Source organism: Biomphalaria glabrata, chromosome 2, assembly GCF_947242115.1.
Source record: "Biomphalaria glabrata chromosome 2, xgBioGlab47.1, whole genome shotgun sequence".
Taxonomy (NCBI): Eukaryota; Metazoa; Mollusca; class Gastropoda; family Planorbidae; genus Biomphalaria; species Biomphalaria glabrata.
In genome coordinates, this window is record NC_074712.1 from 7,212,222 (window position 1) to 7,236,887 (window position 24,666).

A 24,666-nucleotide genomic window follows, 5' to 3' on the forward strand; every position below is an offset into this window, starting at 1 on the left:
ATTAATCGCACTGATTTGTTGTTGTTGGTCTAGATCTATTAGAAATTTAATTACATGACTGATCCAAAGCTAGTTGTTCTTCTTGTTTTTTTAAAGTATTTTTTTTTATGCTTTTCTTGTTCCGTATTTAGGCTACCCGTTTATAGTAATACTAAGAGTTCCCATCATTATATGCTCCAAAAATATGCTAAAAAGAGCTGGAGACAGCAAACATAGGCCTATTTGTCGCATTCTTATGAATGTCCTAAAACTTTCTCCAATTCGGTTCTTCTTATTCCTATCTCGTTCTAATTGTTATGTTGGAGCGTTCGGATGACTAGACCGATATAGGCCGACGAGATGAACTGCGCAGTGGTTTTCAAATCAGGGAGCTCTCTATATAGTTTTCTTTCTATAGAGGTGTTTTGGGGCCAGTCTATTTTTCTGGCCGGCCTCTTGACAAAGAGTGCAGTTTTGAAGAACGTGGTCAGCATTCTTTGGTGACATTCCACAAGGGTCCACTTTGGTTGTTCAGAAGTATTTTTTTAAATAAAATTTACAGAACAAATAAAAACTATATGGAAGTAATTTTAATTGTTACCATAGAAATTGACATCTAAAAGATATTCGTTTACACTAGACAGCGCCAGCACACACGCACACACACACTTTTTTCCTTTCCCTGCAAAAAAAAAAAAAACACAAAAAAACTCATACACACACTTAATGTAGGTAAAAACATGCAAATCCCCCCCCCCCCCTTTTTTTTTTTGAAGCGATAGGCCTACTCTCATCTTGATTTTGTCATTTGATTTTCGTCGTAGCAGGGGTGCTGTGACAGTTCGCGTAACCAAATCCCTCCCTCCCGGTCAGCAGCTGTTCTTAGCAAGATATCAAGAGATGAGCCGGTCCATTCTTTTACATTATCCAGGGATACTATAGCTGCCTGAAAAGTCCTCAGTCAGGAATATAAAATGTAGTAATAGTCCTAGTTCTATTTAGTGCAGTGATGCCCCAAAAACATGCCACACTCGGCCCGTGAGGCGTTATTATCCAGATCTCAAAACTTCTACTTACAGTGCATTATCAAGTTATGACGCATGTCTTCGGTTCCTTTAAAATCGACAATTTTATTTTCTGTGCTTCGACCCGTGACATATATGTGTCTGAAATTTATACCCCCCCCCCCCCCAGGCTGACTTAGTTAGGCTAATTGGGCAGCACTGATTGGCCTATATATAACTATATATAATGCTTTCACTTTTGATTAATAATCTGTCTTTTGTGACCCTCCTAAAAAATTGATATTGCCCAATTTAGGACATACAAATGTGACTCTATGAAGAATGCCAGGGAGATCTCATTAAACTTGTCATATAGGGGAGCAAGCAGGGGCGGACTGGCTATATGGGCATTCGGGCAAATGCCGGGTGGGCCGGTACCCCATTTGGCCGGTAGGGTCACCGAAAGGGCCTCATGAATGTCAGTAAATTGTTTCAAGATTTATGTTATTCTCTTTAAAGATAACACTTTGAGCGTCGTGATTAATACATTATCTTTTACACTTTTTAAGTCTAACCATGTCTAACACTCATGTAAAGCATTGTCGTAAATATCCTTCATCCGTATGTCTATATATACATACATACATACATATATATATATATAGTGCTTCTAGTGGACGTCACTAAACGATAAACAAGAAACTTAAGGCCTTTATTTCTTATAGAGACGTTAGTGTGAATATATTCGGATGAGTCTATAAAGGGATCAACAACAACGTTCTAAGTCCTATAGATGACATGTCCAGTCGCATACGAATTCTTATTGGTTTGGTGAAGTTGCCGCATGATCTCGAGTTGGTCCCGCTACGAAGTCCTTCACAAATCACAATTAGGCCTATTATCTTGAACAGTGTTGAAATGTGTTGATTTGGAATCAAAATGGAAAAGAATATAAAAAGAAGAAGCAGAAAATAAGTACTAACTATTAATAATAATAATCTTTATTGTTCGTATGGAAATTTGTCTTACAATTTGTGCATTACACAAAACAAAAAAACATTATAACTATAAAAAACCAAAAGTGTACATTCACACCAGACTCACTCATAATTTACATGTGACAAAGTTTATACCAGATTGTTCTTATTTAATGATTTGATTGCCAGGGGAACAAAAGAGTGTTTGTGTCTTTTTGTCTTTGCTATCGGTGTCTTGTATCTCTTTTGCGATGATAAAATCACAAAATCCTGACACAAAGGATGATTCTTTATTTCGAGGATCTTGTTAGCTTTTTTTTTTTATAGATGTTTGTCTCAAACAACTGCCCAAATGGGGTTTGTTTTTTGCCAATGGTTGCTGGATTCCTGTGCAAAAAAAAAAATTTAGTAAACTTATTAATGTTTTCTAGCAAGCACTAAAGATTCACCAAGTTTATGATGACAGCATTTACGAGTGAACAGGCTCAACGTCATAATTAAGTAACGCTAATGCCAAGACTACAAAGTTATTGACTTAAGTCGAAGTACAAAGAGGCTTTGCTAAATTTAAAATATGAGATTATCATGACAGCATTTCTTTTACTGAACGTAAGGATATTAAAAACACGTGGACATGTTCTGTTGTGTGTGTGTGTGAGTAGCCAGCTTTAAGATGCAGTCAAACTAGGTTACCAAGTTATTGAGAAAGCAGTATATGTGAGTAAAGTAAAGTTCTCTTTCAGACCTTGCGATCTATAGGGTAGATGATGTTAAGGCCATCTGTTTCTTTGCCAATGGGTAACGAGCAAGGTGGCATGTAGCCAGCACAACGACCAACAGCCTTTACTTTCTCAACTAAAGTCAGGTACTCGTTAAAGTTGGTTGGACCCAAGGGGGCCTTAAAAATCCCGAAATTCAAAATCCTAGTCTTCACCGAGATTTGAACCCAGGACCCCATGTTAGGAAGCGCTTAACCACTCAGCCACCTTGCCCCATTGACCTTGTGAGATGGGCAGTTAAACAATGGAGGTGGAATATTTGTATTTGTTGATGGAGGATCTTCAGATATCTTGAATGTAAATGGTAGGCCCTAATGTAGGCCTATTATATATATATGGTAGCTAGAATTTTCCACAATAACAGATTCCCCATTCCAAGTATATACTTTATATATAATTCATTTAGTAATAGCGCTCATCAGATAGTTTCAAAATCATCAAAGAAATTATAATATTCATATACTTACTACTTTCGATACATTATTAAAATTTACACAATGCTTCTGAGGACGTGTATGATTGGACGCCCATCATCTGACACACTATTTGTAGGTCGGATTGCGTGAAAATGCCTGGGCCGGTTTTGACATCCAGTCTGCCCCTGGGAGCAAGCCTCTACAAAATAATAATAATACAATACAATAAAAAAAATAAATTATAGACAATCCACATATAGGCCATATATAGGCCTACATGCCGGCATTATGGGATTTCGACAGATGAATATGCAAAGGTAGTTATAAATAATAAGATCATCGCAAGTGATCAAGTTTTTAAGATGATACAATGATTGATTTGATAGGGCCTACATGGTAATAATCAATTCATTTTATTCATCATTTTAATTTCATGGTATATTGGTTCTAGATCTAGGCCTACTAACTCATACTAACTGTTACTAACCAGTTTGTCCAGACTATAAAGTCAAAAGTGTACTGTATTAAGTTAATAGTCAGTCTAAGTACTCTAAGTGTACCGTAGCGGATTTATTATTATGGATAATTTGATTATGACTATGAGGACTAATAGATTCTAGATCTCTAGATCAAGATCTAGAACTGCATGGATAGGTCAAATTTGTTTGAGAAAGTGTTGCGGTTACTTAGATCTAGACTAGGATTCATCGGAAATACCCTTACTTAGGAATTACTAGATTCTATTATTAGATATCGAAGGACGCTTAAGAGACAGGTTTAAAAATGGCTGTGAGTGCTGAGCTCGAGAAACCGGTTTTACAGGTAAAGACATTAGTTATTATTATTAAAATAATCAAAACTGTGTAGGGTGGCCGCTCTTAGCTTTGAGCACGAGAAAAAAGGAATGAATACTTTATCTAGGTGTGGTGCCTATGAATAGGAAAAAATCATTTAGTCTAAAAGACTAGTCTCCAGAAATAGAGAACTAGATAGATATATAGAGTCTAGTTACTAGACCTAGTAGCCTAGTGTAAACCTTTACTTAGTCTACGACTATCAAGAATTAGATCTATATTAGATCTATCACCAATCAGTCGAATGTCTAATTTAGTGAAATAGCAGTCACCAACTAGAATAATATAGGACCTAGGTGTAGATTAAAGATATATATTACTATATCATTGCTTGAACCGATTGGGGAATAGCCAAGACACTGCATCAAGCCATTGTTTTTGGAACTAAATTTTTTAAATTAAAATCAATTTATCATATATAATAGTTCAAATTGGTGAGTACCAGCCTTAGACTTACATCCTATGTAACTCTAGAACTAGATGATTTAAATAAATTTTTGCAAATATATTGAGCTCTATTTTAGGGGTCAAAACTCTATATTAATTATTAGTACTTGTAGATTTCTACCCTATATATGAAAAATGAAAGATATAAATAAAATCTATCCTATTCAAAGCAGATCTAAATTATGTGACTTATTAAACAAACCTGTCCCCATCAAACCAAATGGCTTTTAAAAAGACTTGCACTCAGTAATCAGAAATGATGAAGTGATTGTTTGCATCCACTTCTGACTGTAGGTTCCTTGATGGTTGAGACTATTCTGGGTTTTGATTTAATCAACAACATAATTCAAAAAAGGGTTTGGGTCACATAATGTATTTATAAGGTGTCCATTTGTTTCTAGACTAAGAAGTTAAAGGGTAGTGTTTCCCAAACTATGTTCCGCTGAACCCTGGTGTTTTGCAAGGCCTGAATAGGTGTTCCATGAACTGCTTGATTAATTAACTAGTAAGCCAATACATGAATTAATCTCTTTAAAAAATAAGCAATGTGTTCTTTTAAATACTAAGAATGTGTGAAGTGTTCTGTTATGGAAAACGTTTGGGTAACACTCCCCTACGGAATTCCTTCACATGACTTTTATGAGAGCCAAATTTTGTGATAACATTAGCTATTGTTAAATCTTAAGATGGCCTTCCATGTAGAATGTTTGAGATATAGGTGCATTGAATGCATTTGTTCTCAAAGCCAAAAACTTCCAACACTCACAGCTGCGTGCCAAGATAATTGATATTTAGCTAAATATATGATGATATATCCTTCTGGAATAATGTCAATTGATTTCACATTCTAATGGGAATTTTTTTTTTATCTTTAACCTACACTTTTTGTGCTGAATACCTTGTACCCCTTCCATTTCATAGTGATTTGAGAATTTGATATCAGCCCTTGTGACAATCTGTCCATCTAAAAAAATGTGAACTTTTTACTTTGGCATTGAAAATATTTAACTGCAAATTCTGCTTAATCTTGTAATCTGAAATACAAGATTTTCTAAGTTAATCAGGTGTTTTCTCAAACCTGATAGATGAAAAAAGTTTATGTATTAAGCATATGGCAGATATCGATTTTATTAAAGCAACTCACACATTTGATTTACCTTGTAATCTTTTTATACAATCATATGTATAGAGTAACGTACATATTGCAAACACAACTTTTCATAACCTTCTATTTACATTTTTCCTTTTTTTAAAAAGTTTATCTAGTTTGCTCTCGGAAAAAGTAAAAGTATATTAGAGAATTATTAGCTGTTAAATAGACTTGCCAACATTTATTCATGCACATAGTTGAAATAAGACTTTATGTTAATTTGTATTTGATCTAATCATTTCTTGTTTTGCAAACACTTTCTGAGGGTTTTTATTTTGGGAAAATGTTTTTTATGTTTGAAAATGTTTTAAATGTTTTTGGATGTTCCTTTAAAGTTCAAGATAATCTACTTCCTAGTCCATACTTCCTGCAGAATGATGGGGAATGGTACCGGGCAGGGTATGAACCCGAGACAATCTAGATAACAGAATGACAATGCTGTGCGCATACTGCAGAACCAGGCAGCCACACTGACCTGGATCTAGACCAGGGGTTCTCAACCTGTGGGTCGCGACCCCCTTGGGGGTCGATTGGCAATTTGTCAGGGGTCATTTAAGACCATCAAAAGTATGGCTTAATCTAAAAAACTTGACACATACATGGTTTGGAACAACGGAAATTACTATTTTTATTGTTATTCGAAGATAGATGTAGCAAACAGCAGAATCAGAATTCATTTCAAACATTTTAATTGTCGCAGGAGAACAAATTTCAACAGTTTAAGTAAATGCGCTTAATGCATAAGCCTGGTCGTGTTGTAAAGCTCTGGTATGTCGTACGTAAGGTCAAGAGTCATTATTTATCATCAATAATAATAAGAAATAAATGAAGTTTAAGGTTCACCACTTATAAAGTTCATATAGGGTGTCTAATTAAAATACTAAGGTGTTAAATCTGTAATATGTGAACCAAAATGTGTACGTTTTGAAAAAGGTTGAACAGTGCATCCATTAATATGTAAACTTTGTATAGAAATGAATAACGTATTGGACAACATGAACCTTGGATGAACTTCTAATGGTAGTAGGGCAGAAAAGCATGGGCCTCTTGTAGTGCTCTGGTAAGAAACTCTGTTGTGGGCCTCCCATAGTGCTGGTAAGAAACTCTGTTGTTGAACGTAGTGTCTCATAGCCTCCATGGAGTTCAAGTGACCCTTCAGTTGTCTCCCCGCAGCATTTGGACACTCTCGTAAGACATTCACCAATGTTTCCTCTGCCTGCCCCATCAGTTTGTATGTCAATTGTAGCAAAGTTATTTAAGTCGAATTATCAGTGATGCCATTTGCTAATGCTTTGCGGACAAAATTTCATCAAACTTTCCAAATTACTTAACATCCCATTTGCACATGCCAGAACTCCAATGAAAGTCAAAAGTGAAAATGTTTAGGAAACAGAAATAGTTTATTGAACTCATTAATAAAGATGCAGCGAAAAATTTCTCTATTACAGACATCTGGATCAAGTGTTTGTAGTCATGTCCCAATTTGTCTGTGTTGCATTTTCTTCTTCAATTTGCACTAATACATTATTTGCCTAACAGCCTGTTCATTATCATGTCTAAATACAGAAAAACGTCACATGTGTATGCACTGTGAATAACATGAATTAGAAATAGTAAGATAAATAAATGCATATCTTAAAGAGATATTATAAAGAGAATATAATTACATATTGTTTCATGATTAAACATAAAGCTTTGGCAATGAAAATCAGATTTACTGTTGGCGGGGGGGGGGGGGGGTGTCGCGGCATAGTGAGGAATTGTAAAAAGGGGTCGCCGAACAAAAAAGGTTGAGAACTGCTGATCTAGACTCTAGATATAGAGTAATGTTTTTTCACAAGTTTTTTCCTCCACTCAGATTTTTTTTCAAAACACATCTTCTCATATGTCATTGTCTCCCATCTTTGCTGTGTCTCCAAACATTAAGCTCTAACCCCTCCTATGAACCTTTACTGCATCTAAAAGGCAGATGGCAACAAACAACTGTCTTCCTGTTTCTTCTGTGGGTAAGAATTACCTGATCTGACAGAGCTGTTTGCTACATAAAGTCTTTACGCATTCATTCTATTTTGTTAACTTTGATGTTTATAGCATGATCGCACAGGAGTAAAATGGCTTCAGCTTTAGTGAAAATTGATTTCCTATGCTTTTCTTGGCACTTAACAATTCTGGTATCAACATGCCTATTATTTTTGAGTTGTTGACATTCAGTTTCTGTCTAAAGACACACAAGGTGTGTGATAAATCCCAAATTGAGCAAACTTCTTTCTAGTTGCATACAAAACATTAAAACTAAAGAGTATTGACAGTAACATGGTGGGGTGTTTGGAATGTGTAGTTAATAGGCATTGGTTGTAACATATAACTCTACATTCTTGACAATGTAAAGATTTAAAATATCTTTTTTTTCTATTATTTTTAAGGACATTTTTTTTATTCACTAAAAACATTGATCATATTTTAAGAAAATAAATTAAGCTGATGAGCCCCCTGTATACATTTATCTAATATTTAATACAGTTGTTTTGAAGCATTTGTTTCTAAAGCATGTCATGTTGATAGCACTCTAATGATAAATAAAATACATTGTTCATCTCTTCTATCCCTACAGTTTGAAAATAACAATCTGTTCATCTTACACAACTAATTATAATCTAAAGTAAAGATGTTACTTGACTAAAAATGCTCTCTACACCCTTTGGCTATAATAAGAGTTGACATTTTCAAATGTATATTTTGTGTAATTTGATTGTGAATATAAGAAAGGGGGGGGGGATGTGTCAATAAAATAAAAAGAAGAAAAACATTTACTACATTTATATTTTGCTAATTGGAGAGAGGGTCTGATTGAAAAAAAAATTTTGAGCTACATTACAACTTCATTTTGATTGTTGTAAATGTAATTTGATGAACACCAATTCTCCTGACTCCCAGTCTGCAACTTCAACTCTATAACTTTAAGATGTTACGCCATTTAAGTGTTGAAGTTGTTGTTAGATATACAATCAAAACTTGAGATTCTTTTGAGAAACAAGTCAACTCAGTACCTGATATTTTCATAGTGTCGCTACCTGGTTTTGGCTGTAGGCGTAGCGGCGTGGGTGTGTCCGTGTGTTGTAGGTACCTCTTCTGGTACGACTATAATACTCCTCTTAACGATGTACTTTATTAGACGCACTAGATTTGCAAGTGCGCAACATTACTAATATACTAAGGTCTCCAATGACAACATTTATAATTACTGATGAACACACTGGTAGCAGACTCAACGTTTATTATATATAGGATAAATTACAGAAAATACTGGCGACTTCAGCCGTCACAAAATATACACCAATAAATACTGGCTGTTCATGCCATGTGGAATAAGTAATCACATCAATGAAATGTTCAAAATATAAATCCAAAGAAAACTCTCAAGTTAACATTAAATCAAATTCATTAAGGTACATATTACAGACAGAGAAAATCGTACATCCACTCTCTGCTGGAGTTCTTCACTAACTAACTTTTACCCTTATTTTAGAGTCCTTTAACTTATTCACATAACTTCGTGCTTGCCCGCACGGAATGTTACAATAGGTGACTGAGTGTCACTTCATGTCACAGAGGTTCTAAAACTGGACTGTGACATACGCCCCACACTCCAAAAAGATTTTTGACCAAAAATCTTTGACAAATATATTTTACATTAATACCACTGTACAAATATATATGAGCTTAGTCCATTATTCTATCAAGTGCTGTAAGTTCACTTCAATTGCTCATATCATCTTATATAATCTTAGTAATTATGTATAACATCATATAGATTACTGAGTCCAAAAAAATCATTTATATACTTAATTCACTGAGAGCAAAATCACTGAAATATCACACTAATTGTAATGAAAAGTACCTCCATCAAGTGTTAACAAACTTTATGCATACATTTGTACTGAAAAAAAAATTTGTACAAACAATCACATGTTAATGAATATAAAAAAGAGAAAAAATATACAAGTTATTCCACATCCAATGTCATACTATAATTGTAGATGCACAACATTATTAATGTGTATCATTTGACACACTGAGTAAATTTACTCAAAATGATTACAGAAGAAAAATTTCATATTTATTTACAACTGTGATGTGCTGTGTCAAAATATTATCCTAAGTTTTGTCATCATCAAGAAAAATAAAAAAAAAGTTTTCAGATACATGTCAATCCAGTTCAAGGTTGACCTTGCATAAGACTACTATAAATAGTCTGAGTGTAGTATTGAAGTACAATAGTAAACAAATTTCCATGTTTACAAACATTCATTGTAGTATTCAGGTGTGTAAAAATTTTAGACAATATTTACATCTGTGAGTTGTTATGAAAAAAAAGATTCAGGTCAACAGTTCAAGTAGTTCACTGTTGTTTACATCTCATTGTTTACATTGCTGTGCACAATCAGTAATGAAATACAATATATACACACAAAATAAACACATCTGGTATTTGTCATATTACAAGTTGACAATAAAATACAATGAGTAGAAAATAGATGATCTGTTATTGATCATAAGCATAAATGTCATCATGACCCAAAAGAAAAGTGTAACAATAAAGTGTCATGACTTATTTGAATCATGGCAAGAAAAAATGTCAGGTTGACCTAATTGAGAATGGTTGTTTCTAGTTACATTGTGAAGTTAAACATTTTCATATTTCACATTAATATATCTTCCTCTAAATAACTTATTATTGAATGCTTTAATAATTCTATAACAATCCTCTATTGTGTTTAAGTGTACAAATGCAATTTTATTTGATCTATCTTGAGTTCTTATATCTACCCATTTAACATGTGCTACATTGCTGAATTCTCCCATAATTGTTTGCCATCTAGTGTATCTTGATAAATTCTCTACTCTAATAATGTTATCATTAGTTAAGTGGTTTGTAGTAGGACTTGTATTTTGTGCAGCAGATAGTTCACAAATTTCACCCTTTTTTGCTGCCCATTCTATAATTTCTTCTTTACTTAAATCATTTACACCATTGACATTGCCAACTATTAAATCTTGTGCTGGTGTATCTAAAATAATAACATCTACTTCTCCAGTTATCCATGGGGTATCTAGGTGTATTCTGGCTGTATCACAAATATCAAATTTCTTTTGATTGGCATATGTAAGTTTGATCTTTTCTGGCAGTTTTTGATCTGGTTTTACTAGTTTTGAATTTATTAATATTGCACTGCTTCCTGTATCTCTGAGGGCTTCTACTTTAATTCCATTTACGTATGAGGGGTATAGGTTCAATTTTGGCTTATTGTAATGCATGTAGGCTGTTAATTCTTCTCTATTGTCATGACTATTATTATTTCTGTGTAGATGGTTATTAGACTGATTGTTGTATGTGTCCCTCCTAGATTGTCTGTTGTTTCTATTATGGTTATTGTGTTGGTAACTGTCTGCAAAATTTCTTCTTTCATTGGGACTTGCACTCTGGTGTAGTCTATGTGGTCTATTATTGTAATTATTGTTGTTTTGTTTGTAGCTGTTTGGGTTGTGGAAACTAGTGTAACTTCTGTATCTGTAATTGTTATTGTAGTTTATAGGAGCTTTGCATTGGTTTTTTACGTGACCTTTTCTCCCACAATTGAAACAAGTCTTGGTGTTGGACCATTTGAATTTGTCATTGTTGTTGTTGTTGAATGTTGTTGCTGTGGCTACTAGTTGGTGTAGGTCTCTTTTGTCAATCGTGTGTCCAGGGTGACTGTCTTTAAATAGATTTAGATTCGTTATCAGTTCAGTCTCTGTCTTGATCTTTTTTTCCTTAAGGAAAGTAAATACTAAGTCTGTCACGTTGTTGAGGACATTGTCAATGAGTAGCATGTCTAGGATTTGTGTCGGGTCTTTGATGTCACATTTTGCTAGCTCTAACCATTTTATCATGTTAGTCCTCATGTCGAATATTATCCTGTTGAAGTCCCCATCTTTTTTCAATTTAGTGTCCCTGAACAGCTTACGATAAAAGTCTGAATTTTTTCCAAAGTGTTCTAGTAATCTAGTCTTTACTGCTGCATAGTCTTTCTTTTGGTCTATTGTTAGAGTGGAAATGATGTTGAGGGGTTCTCCGGACAAATTTGCTAGTAGGTGTTTGGCCATGTCCTCATTGTTAAGACTATAGGTTGAGGCTATATGCTCAAATTGGACTAAATAGTTTTCAAGTGTTTCATCTTTTGCATTATATTTGTGGAATTTAGAGATGAATGGCTTTGTTGTAGACTGTTGGGTATTGATGTTGGGATTAGTTTTGGCAGCTTCTAGTTCTAGTTCTTTTTGTCTAGTTTCTAGTTCTTTTAATGTTTTCTGATGAGCTCTTTCAGCAGCTCTTTCTTCCCTATCTTTATCCTTTTCTATTCTATCTTTTTCTTCCCTTTCTTTCTTTTCTATTTTGGCTAGCTCTTTTTCTATGAATTCCCTCTTTTTATCCCCCTCTAGTTCCATGACTTTCACTAGCTCTAGAATTTTGTCATAGGAAGACATGTTTAATGCTTTGTGTAGTTAATTAAGTGAGAAAGGAATGTACTGTGTTATACTTGTCAATACAGTGTGTGTCAATTATTTAACATGTGTATATTACACAATAATATAAAAAATTCAATCAATGGTTACAATGTAATGAAAGAATGTAGTGATAATTGTCCAATGTATAGATCTAGATCAAAATTTACTCAGTTACTCAATTATAAACTATTCAAATTCAATATTCACAAATATCAATATATGTTATACATGTGTGCTGTTGTGCCAGAGTAAAATAGTAAAAAAATGTAAATTAGTAAAAGAAAGAAAATATATGTACAGTATAGGTAAAAAGGCAAACACAGAAACAATATAGAGAACAACACAGTCTGCTTTTAAAGAAATTAATAAAAAGTAGAAATGTCACAGGAGAAATACAGATATATGGATACAGGACTTTTAAACAAACAACAATATAGATACAGATTAAATACACTGACAGAAATACAAACAAGACTCAACAGCTAAATAAATAATTTCCCACTATATTCTATGACCTCCGTACCAACAAGGAGAGCCTCAAACGCATTGGGCCTTATAGAGGTTAAAGAACAAATAGGATAGACCCTAATAGATCCTATTGTTATGATAGTTCATAAAATAGTCCCTCTCCAGCCACCCTTAAAAGAACACTTAGAAAAATGAAATCAAAATATGGCTCCAAAAATGCCAAGAGTTATCAATTACTAACTCTACTAACAATCAAGTTTAATTACTGCTATATCAAAGCAAAATCCATGTAGATCTACTTTATAATCATATGCATGTATTTAATTTGTTAATAATGACTTACAGACTTTTTTCTTGTTGACTCTTGTAGTTTAATCCTCAAATAGCTTGGGTGGTTGACTAATAATCCATGTATAGGTAATCCAATTTAAGAATGATAATCCATGTATAGGTGATCCAATTTAAGAATAATAATCCATGTATACTATAAGTAATCCAATTTAAGAATACACGTTACTATGAGCATTAAAGTGGTAGAAGAAAAATAATCCAGTTCAATGCCATAAGATGGCTCAAATGCTCAAATTTATAGTTGATACAAGTTCTGTCTAGTACTTCAAAGTAATCCACAATGATGAATAGTGGCGAGCACTAGTGATGAAGCGGTGAATCTGTCATTAGTGTCATCAAGCGATGTCTTGAATGGTATGGCTCTTTCTTTCAGACGACATCTGTAGCTCTAGATAGGAATCGAGTCGTCTTCTGTTTCACACCGGACAGATGTCAGAGGTAGATGTAGGAACAGGGTTGGCGTTGAATGGATCTCAGGATGCAGGTGTTACTTGAATGGATCTTGTGGGCAGGCTGGATTTCGTACTTGTTTAGTTAGCCGCCATCTTGAGAAAAAAGTACCGGTCTAACGTGTAGCCTTGCGCTGTTTACTATAGAGGCGATTGAGATCCTTTTAAGACTCCTTTACTGGTCACCAAAGGCCAAATGTCATCTATGTTGTAGGTCCATACTGTTAGTTAACAGCCATACTGGCCACCAAATGTCGCTACCTGGTTTTGGCTGTAGGCGTAGCGGCGTGGGTGTGTCCGTGTGTTGTAGGTACCTCTTCTGGTACGACTATAATACTCCTCTTAACGATGTACTTTATTAGACGCACTAGATTTGCAAGTGCGCAACATTACTAATATACTAAGGTCTCCAATGACAACATTTATAATTACTGATGAACACACTGGTAGCAGACTCAACGTTTATTATATATAGGATAAATTACAGAAAATACTGGCGACTTCAGCCGTCACAAAATATACACCAATAAATACTGGCTGTTCATGCCATGTGGAATAAGTAATCACATCAATGAAATGTTCAAAATATAAATCCAAAGAAAACTCTCAAGTTAACATTAAATCAAATTCATTAAGGTACATATTACAGACAGAGAAAATCGTACATCCACTCTCTGCTGGAGTTCTTCACTAACTAACTTTTACCCTTATTTTAGAGTCCTTTAACTTATTCACATAACTTCGTGCTTGCCCGCACGGAATGTTACAATAGGTGACTGAGTGTCACTTCATGTCACAGAGGTTCTAAAACTGGACTGTGACACATAGCTGATCAAATAATGTTAAAAAAAAAAAAAAGAGATGAAATTGGATATCTTTTTCATAGCCAACAACATTTGCAACTTGAGTAATTTTTTAAAATATATTTTGTGTCGTCCTTTCTTTTAAAAAACTTGCAGAAAAGGGTTTAATTAATTGTATACTATATTGAAATATTTGTCTAAAGTCTTGCAGATCTTAAAAAAAGGAATGTTCTCAAGCATAGTTTCCCTTTGATTTTATCTTTTAAAATTACCAGACAAAATACATCTCACTGGTACACACCTAATGCTTTTCTGTCATTAAGGAATCCCACTACATTATAAGATAAGAAAAAATGTTATTGAAGCTAACACATGTATTGACTCCCACACTAGTTGTCCACACCCTTCTATTACGTTCTGTTCAAAAATGTCAAAATGCACCCACCCCCACCTGCATAAGCTCTGTCATACCCACCCTTATTGCTTTACTGGATATGTTACCTATTAAGCTGTAGTCCCAGTTTTTATTTTTACTTTCACTAACAGTTTCAACCCTTTTCATTCAGTATAAATGTTAAACTATTTTGATGATTTTGTGTCACACAATTAAGAATACTGTGTCTCTATTAATAACACTCAACCTGCTTTTAAAAGATATTTGCTTAGTGAATACCTTTAAAATTGGTATATGACAAGCATAGGTAGATTCAAAGAAGTCATGGTAAAAACTAGCTAGACCAGTTTTGATAAGCTATTTGTATACCGGCACAGCATTTCTCACAGGGTGAAGCCTTGTTCATGAATTTCATTTCTTATGATTTAACCAGACAGTCTAACATTTTGTACACACCTCTCAGTCACAGTAAGATTTGTTTTTAACAATTAAAAGCTTATTTTACTTGTGATTTATATTACATAAAGTGGATACATATTTCTAGAGAGTAACCTATTAAACAAAAACATTATTGTGATTTTTTGTGTATCTTAAGTAAATATTGGAAATGTTTTAAACAAAATATTTGATGCTGCTTACAATTATAAGAACAGCAATAGTGTTTTCTTTTGTTTAATACTAACATTATCATAAGTTAATAATTAGCCTTAAAATCAATTTTTTTTTAAATATCAGTACATAATTTTTTGAATAAAAAGAGTTTCAAATCTGTTTTCTCTATTTTTTTTTGTCCATTTTAACTTACAGGTTTGAACTTGTACAACATCTAAATTATATTTAAGAGAGCTAACAAATTTTATTGATATTTGCTGCTTTCTGTTTATCAGTTCAAAATAAAGCAAGAAGAGTTTCAAACTGTATATTATTGGCTAGATCTTTTTTTTTGTCTTCATCATTTTTACTCTAGTTAATTAGCATAATGTAGCTGTAATTTTTAAATGCTAAACAAATTAATCTGAATCTGCATGGATCTAGATCTGAGACTAAATTTCATAATGATTTAATACTTTTTCTTACATTTTTTAGTTTTGATTTTCATAAGAAATGTCTTGAACATGGTATATTTATATATATATATATATATATATATATATATATATATATATATATATATATATATATATATATATATATATATATATATATATATATATATATATATATATATATATATATATATGTAGGCCTATACATGGCATATATATATATATATGTATACATGGCGGGATTGGGTTTGCATTTGAGCATAATTATTTTAATGATTTACTTTAAAGTTTAAAAAAATTCATCTGATTGAGTAATTTTAGAGCACCATGTGCTTTATTCAGTAAGAAAAGTTTAATTTAAAAAAACAACACTTTATAACAATATATTAAAAATATATTAGACAATGTTGTCAACCCGAAAATAATATTATGTAAAATCTCACTTGTAAAACCTGTAAAATCAAATATATATTTTGTCAAAGATGCTATAAAATGAAAATGACCCCCTAAATTATTATTATATGAATTGATATATTAGGTAACTTGTAGTCTAAGAATGCTCTTTTTATATTATATAACAAATTACAAGTTATGATATATGTTGCAAGTAACTATTTATCTTTCTTTTATTCTATTATGGGAAATACTGCATTCCTCATTAATCTTCACCAAACTCACAAGTTAATCACACAATGCATACAGTCATTCTGGCATGATTTTAAGTTTAGAACTTTTGATTATTGTGTAATATAAATAAAATCAGGCCCTTTTTTTTTTGCCCATTATTGAATTTAGTTTTCTTTAGTTAAAGCAGATTATATTTGCCTATTCCACTCCCCCCAACTTGTTTTTTTGGTTTGATTTTGAAAGATAATTTTATTACTTTTAAATCTTAAATTTTATTACTTTTAAATCTTAAATTTTATTACTTTTAAATCTTAAATTTTATTACTTTTAAATCTTAAATTTTATAATTTTATTACTTTTAAATCTTAAATTTTATAATTTTATTACTTTTAAATCTTAAATTTTATAATTTTATTACTTTTAAATCTTAAATTTTATAATTTTATTACTTTTAAATCTTAAATTTTTAATGTTTGAAATCAAAATACTAATGGTTCAATTTTTTTAAAGTTTACTAAAATGTTTTTCTTCTACAGGTAAAGTTGTGTATAGGCAGTTTTAAGCTGCCATGGGGCAAACTAAAGGATTGCCACCATTGTTTCCACTTGTATTTTTTGTTTTTTTTCACATCAACACAGAGGTTTCAGCACAAAATGGTGAGAACTATTTAAATATAGGTTTTTAAAAATGTAAAAGTAATTTAGATTATCAACTTTTACTGAGATTAAAAATTTTTTTGCTGTTGCATAGAAATGAAAAAAAAAAATTTCTTCTATACATAACTTACTATTGAAATTGACTTTTATTTATATATTTGTATGAGATAAATGGCTGTAAAGCATAAGATTTATTCACTAAATTGGTTTCTATTTTTTTATTGAATTGCTGCATTGAATAGTAACAACAGGTAAGTTAAATTTAAAATGTGTAGAGCTAGCTGCTCGACAGGTATCAGCATGTTTCAGCTTTTATTGAACAACTTGCTATTGAGCTTCATGCTGGTAGAGTCTTATAGCTTACATTTTGTTGATTCTAGTGGACTCAAAATATAGTGGGAAATAGATAAGATCCATATTACATTTTATAGTGCCTGAGAATACTAGATACATTTTCTAGTTGCTGTACCTTCTAATTTCTATAGATAACATGGGAAACTGATGTCTCTAATTAATAAATAAATAAATAATCGCCAAACAAAACTTAATAGTATGAAGCATACAGAGGAGTATGAATATTGAACAAAAATCTAAATATATAGTATGAGTATCTAGAAGTAGTTCTTTTTCTAGTATGGAAAAAAATTTTTTTTGATAATAATAGGAATGGCAGTAAAGCATTTGTTAGAGTTCATTTGCATCTGAAACTTGCCTCAGCAGCTAAATTTTTTTTTGTACAGTCTGTGATTTTGCAAAAAAAAAAACAAAAAAAAACAGAAAAGAAAAAGCACTTGTTAAAATTTCCATTGAAAAAAAAAAAAACAATTTCCAATTAGTTGTCAAAATAATGGCAAATTGTGTATTTTTCTTCTAAAATGTTTTTGTTGGCTTTAAATTCTGTGGATATGGCAGATGTATCTTTAACTTTTTTGTGATTGACTCTTCAAGACATAAATTAGAATAAATCATACAATGTAGAATGCTTGATTGATCAAGGTTATGCCACAGATGTTTAAAAGTTTCAAATATTGTATTATATTCCCTTTAGTGTAAACAACAAATTTTTCATAAAAAAAGTTTCTCTGAGTTTGTTTTTTTTAATATAGTGTAACTATTATCAATCACTATCATAAAAAAGTAAAAAAAAAACGCAAGTGAATGAAATATCATATTGGTGTTTTAGATTTATTATTCTTAGAGAGTGTGGCTATTCTGTTACTGACTACTTCAATTCCATTTTGTAACAAGAATGTCTTGCTTTAGTCAAATGATGTATATAAGGATATAATTTTGTCTTTTAAAAAAGGAATATTTGGAAAAATTATCATTTATATTACTTAATAAGACTCCAAACATTTTAGATGAAAATCAATATACACCACCTTGGTGATCACATTTTGACATTAAAAAACAATATATAATTATTTAAAGATGAAAGCCTTTTGCTATACTTTTATTCACCAATTTTTTAAAAATTGGATGATCCTAAGTTTCTGAAATAATCAGATATGTTTCATGGAATATATTGTGCTATTTATGTAAAAAAAAAAGTAAATTACACCTTTCAGACCTTGTGATCTATAGGGCAGATAATGTAAAGATCCCATTTCTATGGCAGAAAACCTACTAGGGTATCATGTGACCAGTACAAAGACCAACTTTCTCCAACTAATATTAGGTACTCATTAGAATTGGGTGAGCTCAGGTACATCCTAAAATCCTGAAATAAAAAAAATCCCAGTCTTCACTAAGATTCAAGCCAGAGACTCCCTCAGTTTGGAAGCAAAGCTTTTTCCACTCTGCAAACACCCCTCCTGCTATTTATGTCATGTTGTTTTAAATGTTATGATGAACTTGATCCTTGACCAATTTTTCAAATCTTATTTAAGAGTGTCCTAAATTATTGAAACCTAAATTATTAAAACCTTGTTTCAAAGATTTTCATGTCTTAAAGGATTGAAATTAATTTGGTAGATTAGGTAGATTTAACTTGCTGCTAACCTTTAAACAATAAACTTTTATTTAAAATACTTTGTTTTTTCTTCAGCCTGTGGTAATGAATCTACAATAGTCATCAAGTTTCCAGAGAGTGATTTAAATTCTTCTCTGCCATTTTCAAGTAAATTGCTTTATTTTTTTCTTTTATTATTCATATATGTATATTATTTTGGATAATCACAAATATAGAACAATGTTATCATCCTTCGTCCTAAAGATTTCTGGAGCTCTTAAATGCCTTTTTTTTAGTTCTCTCAAGCTCTTACTGTTCTCTGTCTGATTTGATATGCATGATTGTGACTTTCCATGTTTTCTTGCATCTTTCTCTGCATCTTTAGTGCTTAGGATTGTAAACTTGTGCATTTTCTAGAATACTGTCTTTTCTTTTCAAAGTCTTTGCATGATTAGTTCAATACTGTCCTTAATGTTTAGCTTTAATTTCCATATATTTTTTAATACAACTTCTGCATTATGAACCATCATAAGTGTTACAGATTGTCTATTTTAATACTATGGTTTTAAAAGGATAAGAGTTATTTTATAATATTTTGGAAATGAATAAAGAAATTAAGTATAGAGGTATTAAACAAAAATATTATTTGTATATTTTTTTGGTGAAAACATTACATATTCTAAACCTAATATTTTTCTAGCTAACTATATACAAAGTGTGTTCACAAATGGACAACCAGCAAGAGTGGATGTCAACTTTGACCCTGGAGACAAAATATTAACTACAAGATATCCATTCAATGACTTTTTTTCAACTTCATTTAATCCAACACTAAATGCATTCCAAGTTACAATGATTAAAGGCATTGACAGAGATGTAAGTCAAATATTTATACTATATGTTTGTAGGTTTTCTTTTCCAAATCTCTGCTATTTTTTTTAAATATTTTTTTTAAAGATTTTAATTTCAGTATATTTATTACTTATGAGCCATACAATAGGTTTCAGAACTGAGGGTCTCCAGTTTAAATCCCTAATTCATCTGATTCATGCATCAGCTCATATAGGAACTACATATAGGAAAATGCTGCTAAAATTAGTTGTTGGGATTCCCTCATTAACAAATGGGCAGGCATTTGGTTTGATAACAATTTATTCCCAACAATTAGTTCATTTTACAAATGGTTCATCTGACAAGTGGTCTTCACAATAATGTTCCCCCTAATTAAATGAGTTCACACAATAATTCATTCAATAGTGTGGTTCACAAACAACTAATTGGCATATGACTGGTTCATTAGCACTACTAAAAATGTTTTCCACAACAAATGTCTTGGAGACTTTTGGTTCACTAAAAAGTGGTAGGATTGATTCACTGCATTATTCTGGCATTTTTTGAGGATCATATATTTATGTGAGAATACTTCAATTTTCAAACCTATATGCATATTATTCCTGGATTTAAGTTCTTTTAGTTGTGTTTGAAGAACAGGATTAAAATTCAATAACTTGAATACTGCAGAGATAAAAATATGGTGAGTGTTTAAAGAAAACAGAATAAATTATAGAATGACATATAGCCTCAAAATTAAATTCAAAGAAAGCTAAACCAGGTCTACTTGTGTTCTAAATGTAATCAGCATTTCATAATCAAGATTGGTGTCCATAGACATCTTTTGAATACAGAGAAAATGAGATTGTGCACATCTTAGATAATGAAGGAGATGCAAATTATATGTCATTAATTAACCCAACGAAAGCACCGTGGCTGAGTGGTAAAGTGCTTGGATTCTGAATTAGGGGTCCTGGGTTTGAATCCTGGTGAAGACTAGGATTTTAAATTTGGCATCTTTGGGGTGCCTCTGAGTCCACTCAGCTCTAATGTGTACCTTACATTAGTTGGGAAAAGGCTGTTGGTCATTGTGCTGGCCACATGACACCCTCATTAACCATAGGTCACAGAAACAGATAACCTTTACATCACCCGCCCTATAGATCACAAGGTCTGAAAGGGGAATTTAACTAACACAATACTAGTAATTGGCGATGCAAACTAACAGGATCATCATGGAACAAGGAGCCGTTTATATTATTTACAACTAGTCAACCCACGGCATAGCATACGCCACTATTTACCGAAAGTATTCATGTAGGCAGCATATTGTCGAGCAGAGTGTATGACTGTGCTTCCTTGACAAGAGCAACAGTTTCGTCGATGACATTTTTCCAGAAATAAACAGTTACCTGATGCAGGACTTTTGACTACATTGAAAGATCTGTTGACTCCACGAAATATATGTGAAATGGTGATCATGGTTAGGAAACAAAGGGGCAAAATCAAAACAAAGCTACAGAAAAAACATGCAACTATTTTAATGATATCAGATATTGACATGTGTAAAAAATAAACACATAAATGAAATCAAATATATAGAATGTATAAAGAGAAAGATTACTTGTTCTCCCCCAACCCTCTTTTTTTTACTGAGCCATTCTCTCTGTTTTCTCGAAAGTTACATTGGGTAACTCTAGTCTCACTTGCAGAAATAAAGTTATCTTTCCATGACTTTATCATAGTGTACGGCATGGTTGGGCCATGAAGAGAATTATATATATAGATTATATTTATTTATATTGCTAAAAAAAAAAAGACATTTTTAGCTGAAATTTAAATATTAAAAAGTAGAAATAGACATTTGCTGATTTTATATGTGTTGTTAAATGAAATGTGAGACATGTAAGAATACTCTTATAGGGTGCAACTTCTAGTACAGAAGATGATGTGAATATTCTTCAGTATCAGTTGGTATGCTTTCCAGATGCTGCTTCTATTACTTCTAATTCAGTGAGTATGGGAAAAAAAAATAATTTTTTAATCCATTTTTTTGTTTTGTTTCACATTCTTACAGCTATTAATACAATTTGAAATGATTCAAAGGTTTTGGTGAAAGTCTATGAAAGACTGCCTGGCTTTGAAGTATGGGCTTCAGAAAGTCATCACCATGGTCCTGAGCTCAAACTCTGCCCAGTTCCCACCCCTGCAATAGTGTAGGATGTTTGAGCTAGGACTTTAATCTTTATTTCTGACAAAATGTTTGAAATCTATGAAACAAATAATGTTATAGTTTTGCCATTTAATAAATTAATGTTTAATACTAGTTTTTCATTTGTCTTAAGGTTGCAATTAGCTATTTAGAGACTAGTTTATGTTAAAAAGTTATTTATAGTTGAATAAAGTATAACATTCAACAAATATGCTATATTCATTTTATATGGTATTGCTGATGTACAATGTTTTGTCTTTTTCTTGTTACTGAATTGGGACCAAGTTCAATTAAAAACCCAGTTCAGTTTAGTTTGAGAGCTCAAACAAACATTGAAATTTTTCTAGAAATTAGTGTTTGAATTATCAGTTACTATGAAAATTGTGTATTTTTCCAAAACTAAATCAAGTTTAATCAATAATATTTTTTCTTAGAAGTCTCTATCCATTGCTGACAAATCTGAATATATGCAATTTAATTCAATCAATAATAGTACAAAAAAAAAAACGTATGCAGATTTATGATTTCTAAAACAATAAATTGGAAAATGCTCTGATATACACAATATACCTTTCACTGGTATATATATATATAAATATAGAATTTGTTCCTCATGGTTGGATGATGACCACTTTGTCATCCAGGGGGCTGAGTGTTTTACACTGGGTTTTTTTACCTCCTCATGTGGCTGGTAAGACCTATGTGAGCCCGGAATGTTTGGCTGCACACTGGGCAGGTTATTCCAGCTGGAGCTAGTGCTATAATTTATCAGTGTATGAGGAATCTTAGATCCATAATTATTTTTAGGAAATATAGAAAACCTATTTTGCCACTTATTCAGTAAGCTCTGTCTGTTACTACATTTATTTATCTTCAACAAATCTTGTCCTGAAGGCTGCAAATAGTTTAATTACTTTTTAAAGGGATAATTTATCTAAGCATTAGCATATTATATTTTTCAGGCTATTTATAGAGTACTGAAGATTCAAATTCTTGATGTAAATGACAACACCCCTGTATTTGTTAGTTCACCATATTCTATAAGTGTAAATGAGGTGAGTTATAAATGTGTTATTATGTATGCATATTCTTCTATTTACACTTTAAAATACAATTTATATAGCCTATATATATTTTACAAATCTGGAATAGTTATTTTTAGTAATATATTGAAATCTGTTTAAGTACATTGCTTCTTTTTTTTTAATTTAGTTTTTTTTTTTTTTTAACCTTAAAATTTTTAAAATAAATAGCGAAAAGGAAATTAATATTTCAGTTAACTCCTGTTGGTGTGACTGTCTTCCGAGGAATCAGTGCTACAGATCTTGATGAAGGACCTAATAAGCAAATTTTCTACAGTTTCAGTTCCGGACCTTCTCCTGTAAATATAGGTGTAAATTAGACAGCACATGATTGAAATTTTAGGAAACTTTTCTTTAGCCTAGATTTAACACAAATATATTGCTTATATATATATTATATAGTTTTATTCTAAGCTTTATAACCTTGTGCAAATATCCACAGCTTAATCTTAATGGCACACTCTACTTCAACTTACCATCAGAACAAGAAGGTATAGTTGGTGTTTTGGCTCCACTAGACTTTGAAAGTATGTATGCCGCAGCCCAAGGAGATGTTTCAAAGGTCTACTATAATATAATTATTACTGCTAGAGTAAGTACCCCCATTGTTTTCTTCAACCATTATGTATTCACTGAAATTTTTGTTTATAAAATCAAATTTTGCTTTAAATTACTAATAAAATGTCCTTTTTTCTATTCTTTTTCTCAGGATAATGCAAGTCCTCAATCTGCTCAGAGAGCCAACCAAACTACTATAAAAATAACAATTACTGATGGAGATGACCAAGGTCCAGAATTTATTTATCCAAGTTGTATCCAAAGCTCACAACCTACCAGCAAGTCGTGTATCAGGCCAAAGTATCTGACTTCAGTCACTTCAGGAAACTCTTCAGTAAGTGTGAACTTTTTTAAATCTGATACTTTTGTGAACAACATATACATAACCACACCATGAATACACATTTACACATACACTGTTTAGTTTTAATAGTAAAAATTCATTGGTAAGTTTATGCTCAGATCTTGACATTTTAACTACGTTTTTAAAGTTTGTTTTTTAAATTAGTATATGCAAAGAATATTTAAACCTTGTATAGAGGTAAGGTAACCCTGCCAGACCTTGCGATCTATGGAGGTAAATGATGTAAAACTCAATTGTTTTTATTAATAATATTTAGAGAGGATTAAAGAGGTTAGTGATGGTTAAAGAGGATGTCATTTGACCAATGCAATGACCAACCATCTTTATTATCCCAACATATCATATGTCAGGTACCCATTAGAGTTGGGTGGACTAAGTTAAGTAAAGTTCCCCTTTCAGACCTTGTGGTCTATAGGGCAGATGACGTAAAGGTCATCTGTTTCTGTGGCCTACGGTTTACAAGGGTGTCATGTGGCCAGCACAATACTGAGATTCTTGTGTGAACAGGTATTCCCAGCATCTTTACAGTCCTCAGACAATGCCACCTGCACTGGCTTAGACATGTTTGCCGGATGGAGGACAATTGCATCTCTAAAGTCATTCTCAACGGGCAATTCATGTCTGGCTCAAGAAAAACTGGTCGCTCCCACCTTCATTACATGGATGTAATAAAATGGGACCTCAAATCAATGAACATTGATACTGACCATTGGGAAGACATA

At 32.1% G+C, this 24,666-nt stretch overlaps 1 protein-coding gene and 1 long non-coding RNA gene across 3 annotated transcripts in view; one reads left to right on the forward strand and one right to left on the reverse strand.

Moving 5' to 3' along the window:
- Positions 1-691: 691 nt before the first annotated feature.
- On the reverse strand, positions 692-4,113 carry LOC106067193 (uncharacterized). Its single transcript, XR_008776392.1, has 3 exons — positions 3,643-4,113; positions 3,207-3,354; positions 692-2,347 (listed from the first exon to the last, which is right to left on the reverse strand). It is a non-coding gene; the product is annotated as an uncharacterized LOC106067193 (long non-coding RNA).
- A 48-nt stretch (positions 4,114-4,161) lies between these two features.
- LOC106074824 (uncharacterized) overlaps positions 4,162-24,666 on the forward strand; it is a 137,892-nt gene continuing 117,387 nt past the window's right edge. Inside the window, exons 1-9 of one of the 2 annotated variants that reach the window (XM_056018904.1) lie at positions 4,162-4,443; positions 16,827-16,946; positions 18,994-19,065; positions 19,598-19,773; positions 21,652-21,741; positions 22,903-22,995; positions 23,217-23,321; positions 23,465-23,614; positions 23,732-23,914. In XM_056018904.1, the coding sequence (XP_055874879.1) occupies positions 16,859-16,946; positions 18,994-19,065; positions 19,598-19,773; positions 21,652-21,741; positions 22,903-22,995; positions 23,217-23,321; positions 23,465-23,614; positions 23,732-23,914 (957 nt within the window). In that variant the 5' untranslated portion in view covers positions 4,162-4,443; positions 16,827-16,858. Of the gene's footprint in view, positions 4,444-14,946; positions 15,086-16,826; positions 16,947-18,993; positions 19,066-19,597; positions 19,774-21,651; positions 21,742-22,902; positions 22,996-23,216; positions 23,322-23,464; positions 23,615-23,731; positions 23,915-24,666 lie in introns of those variants that run through there. The other variant, XM_056018905.1, reaches the window with a different exon arrangement.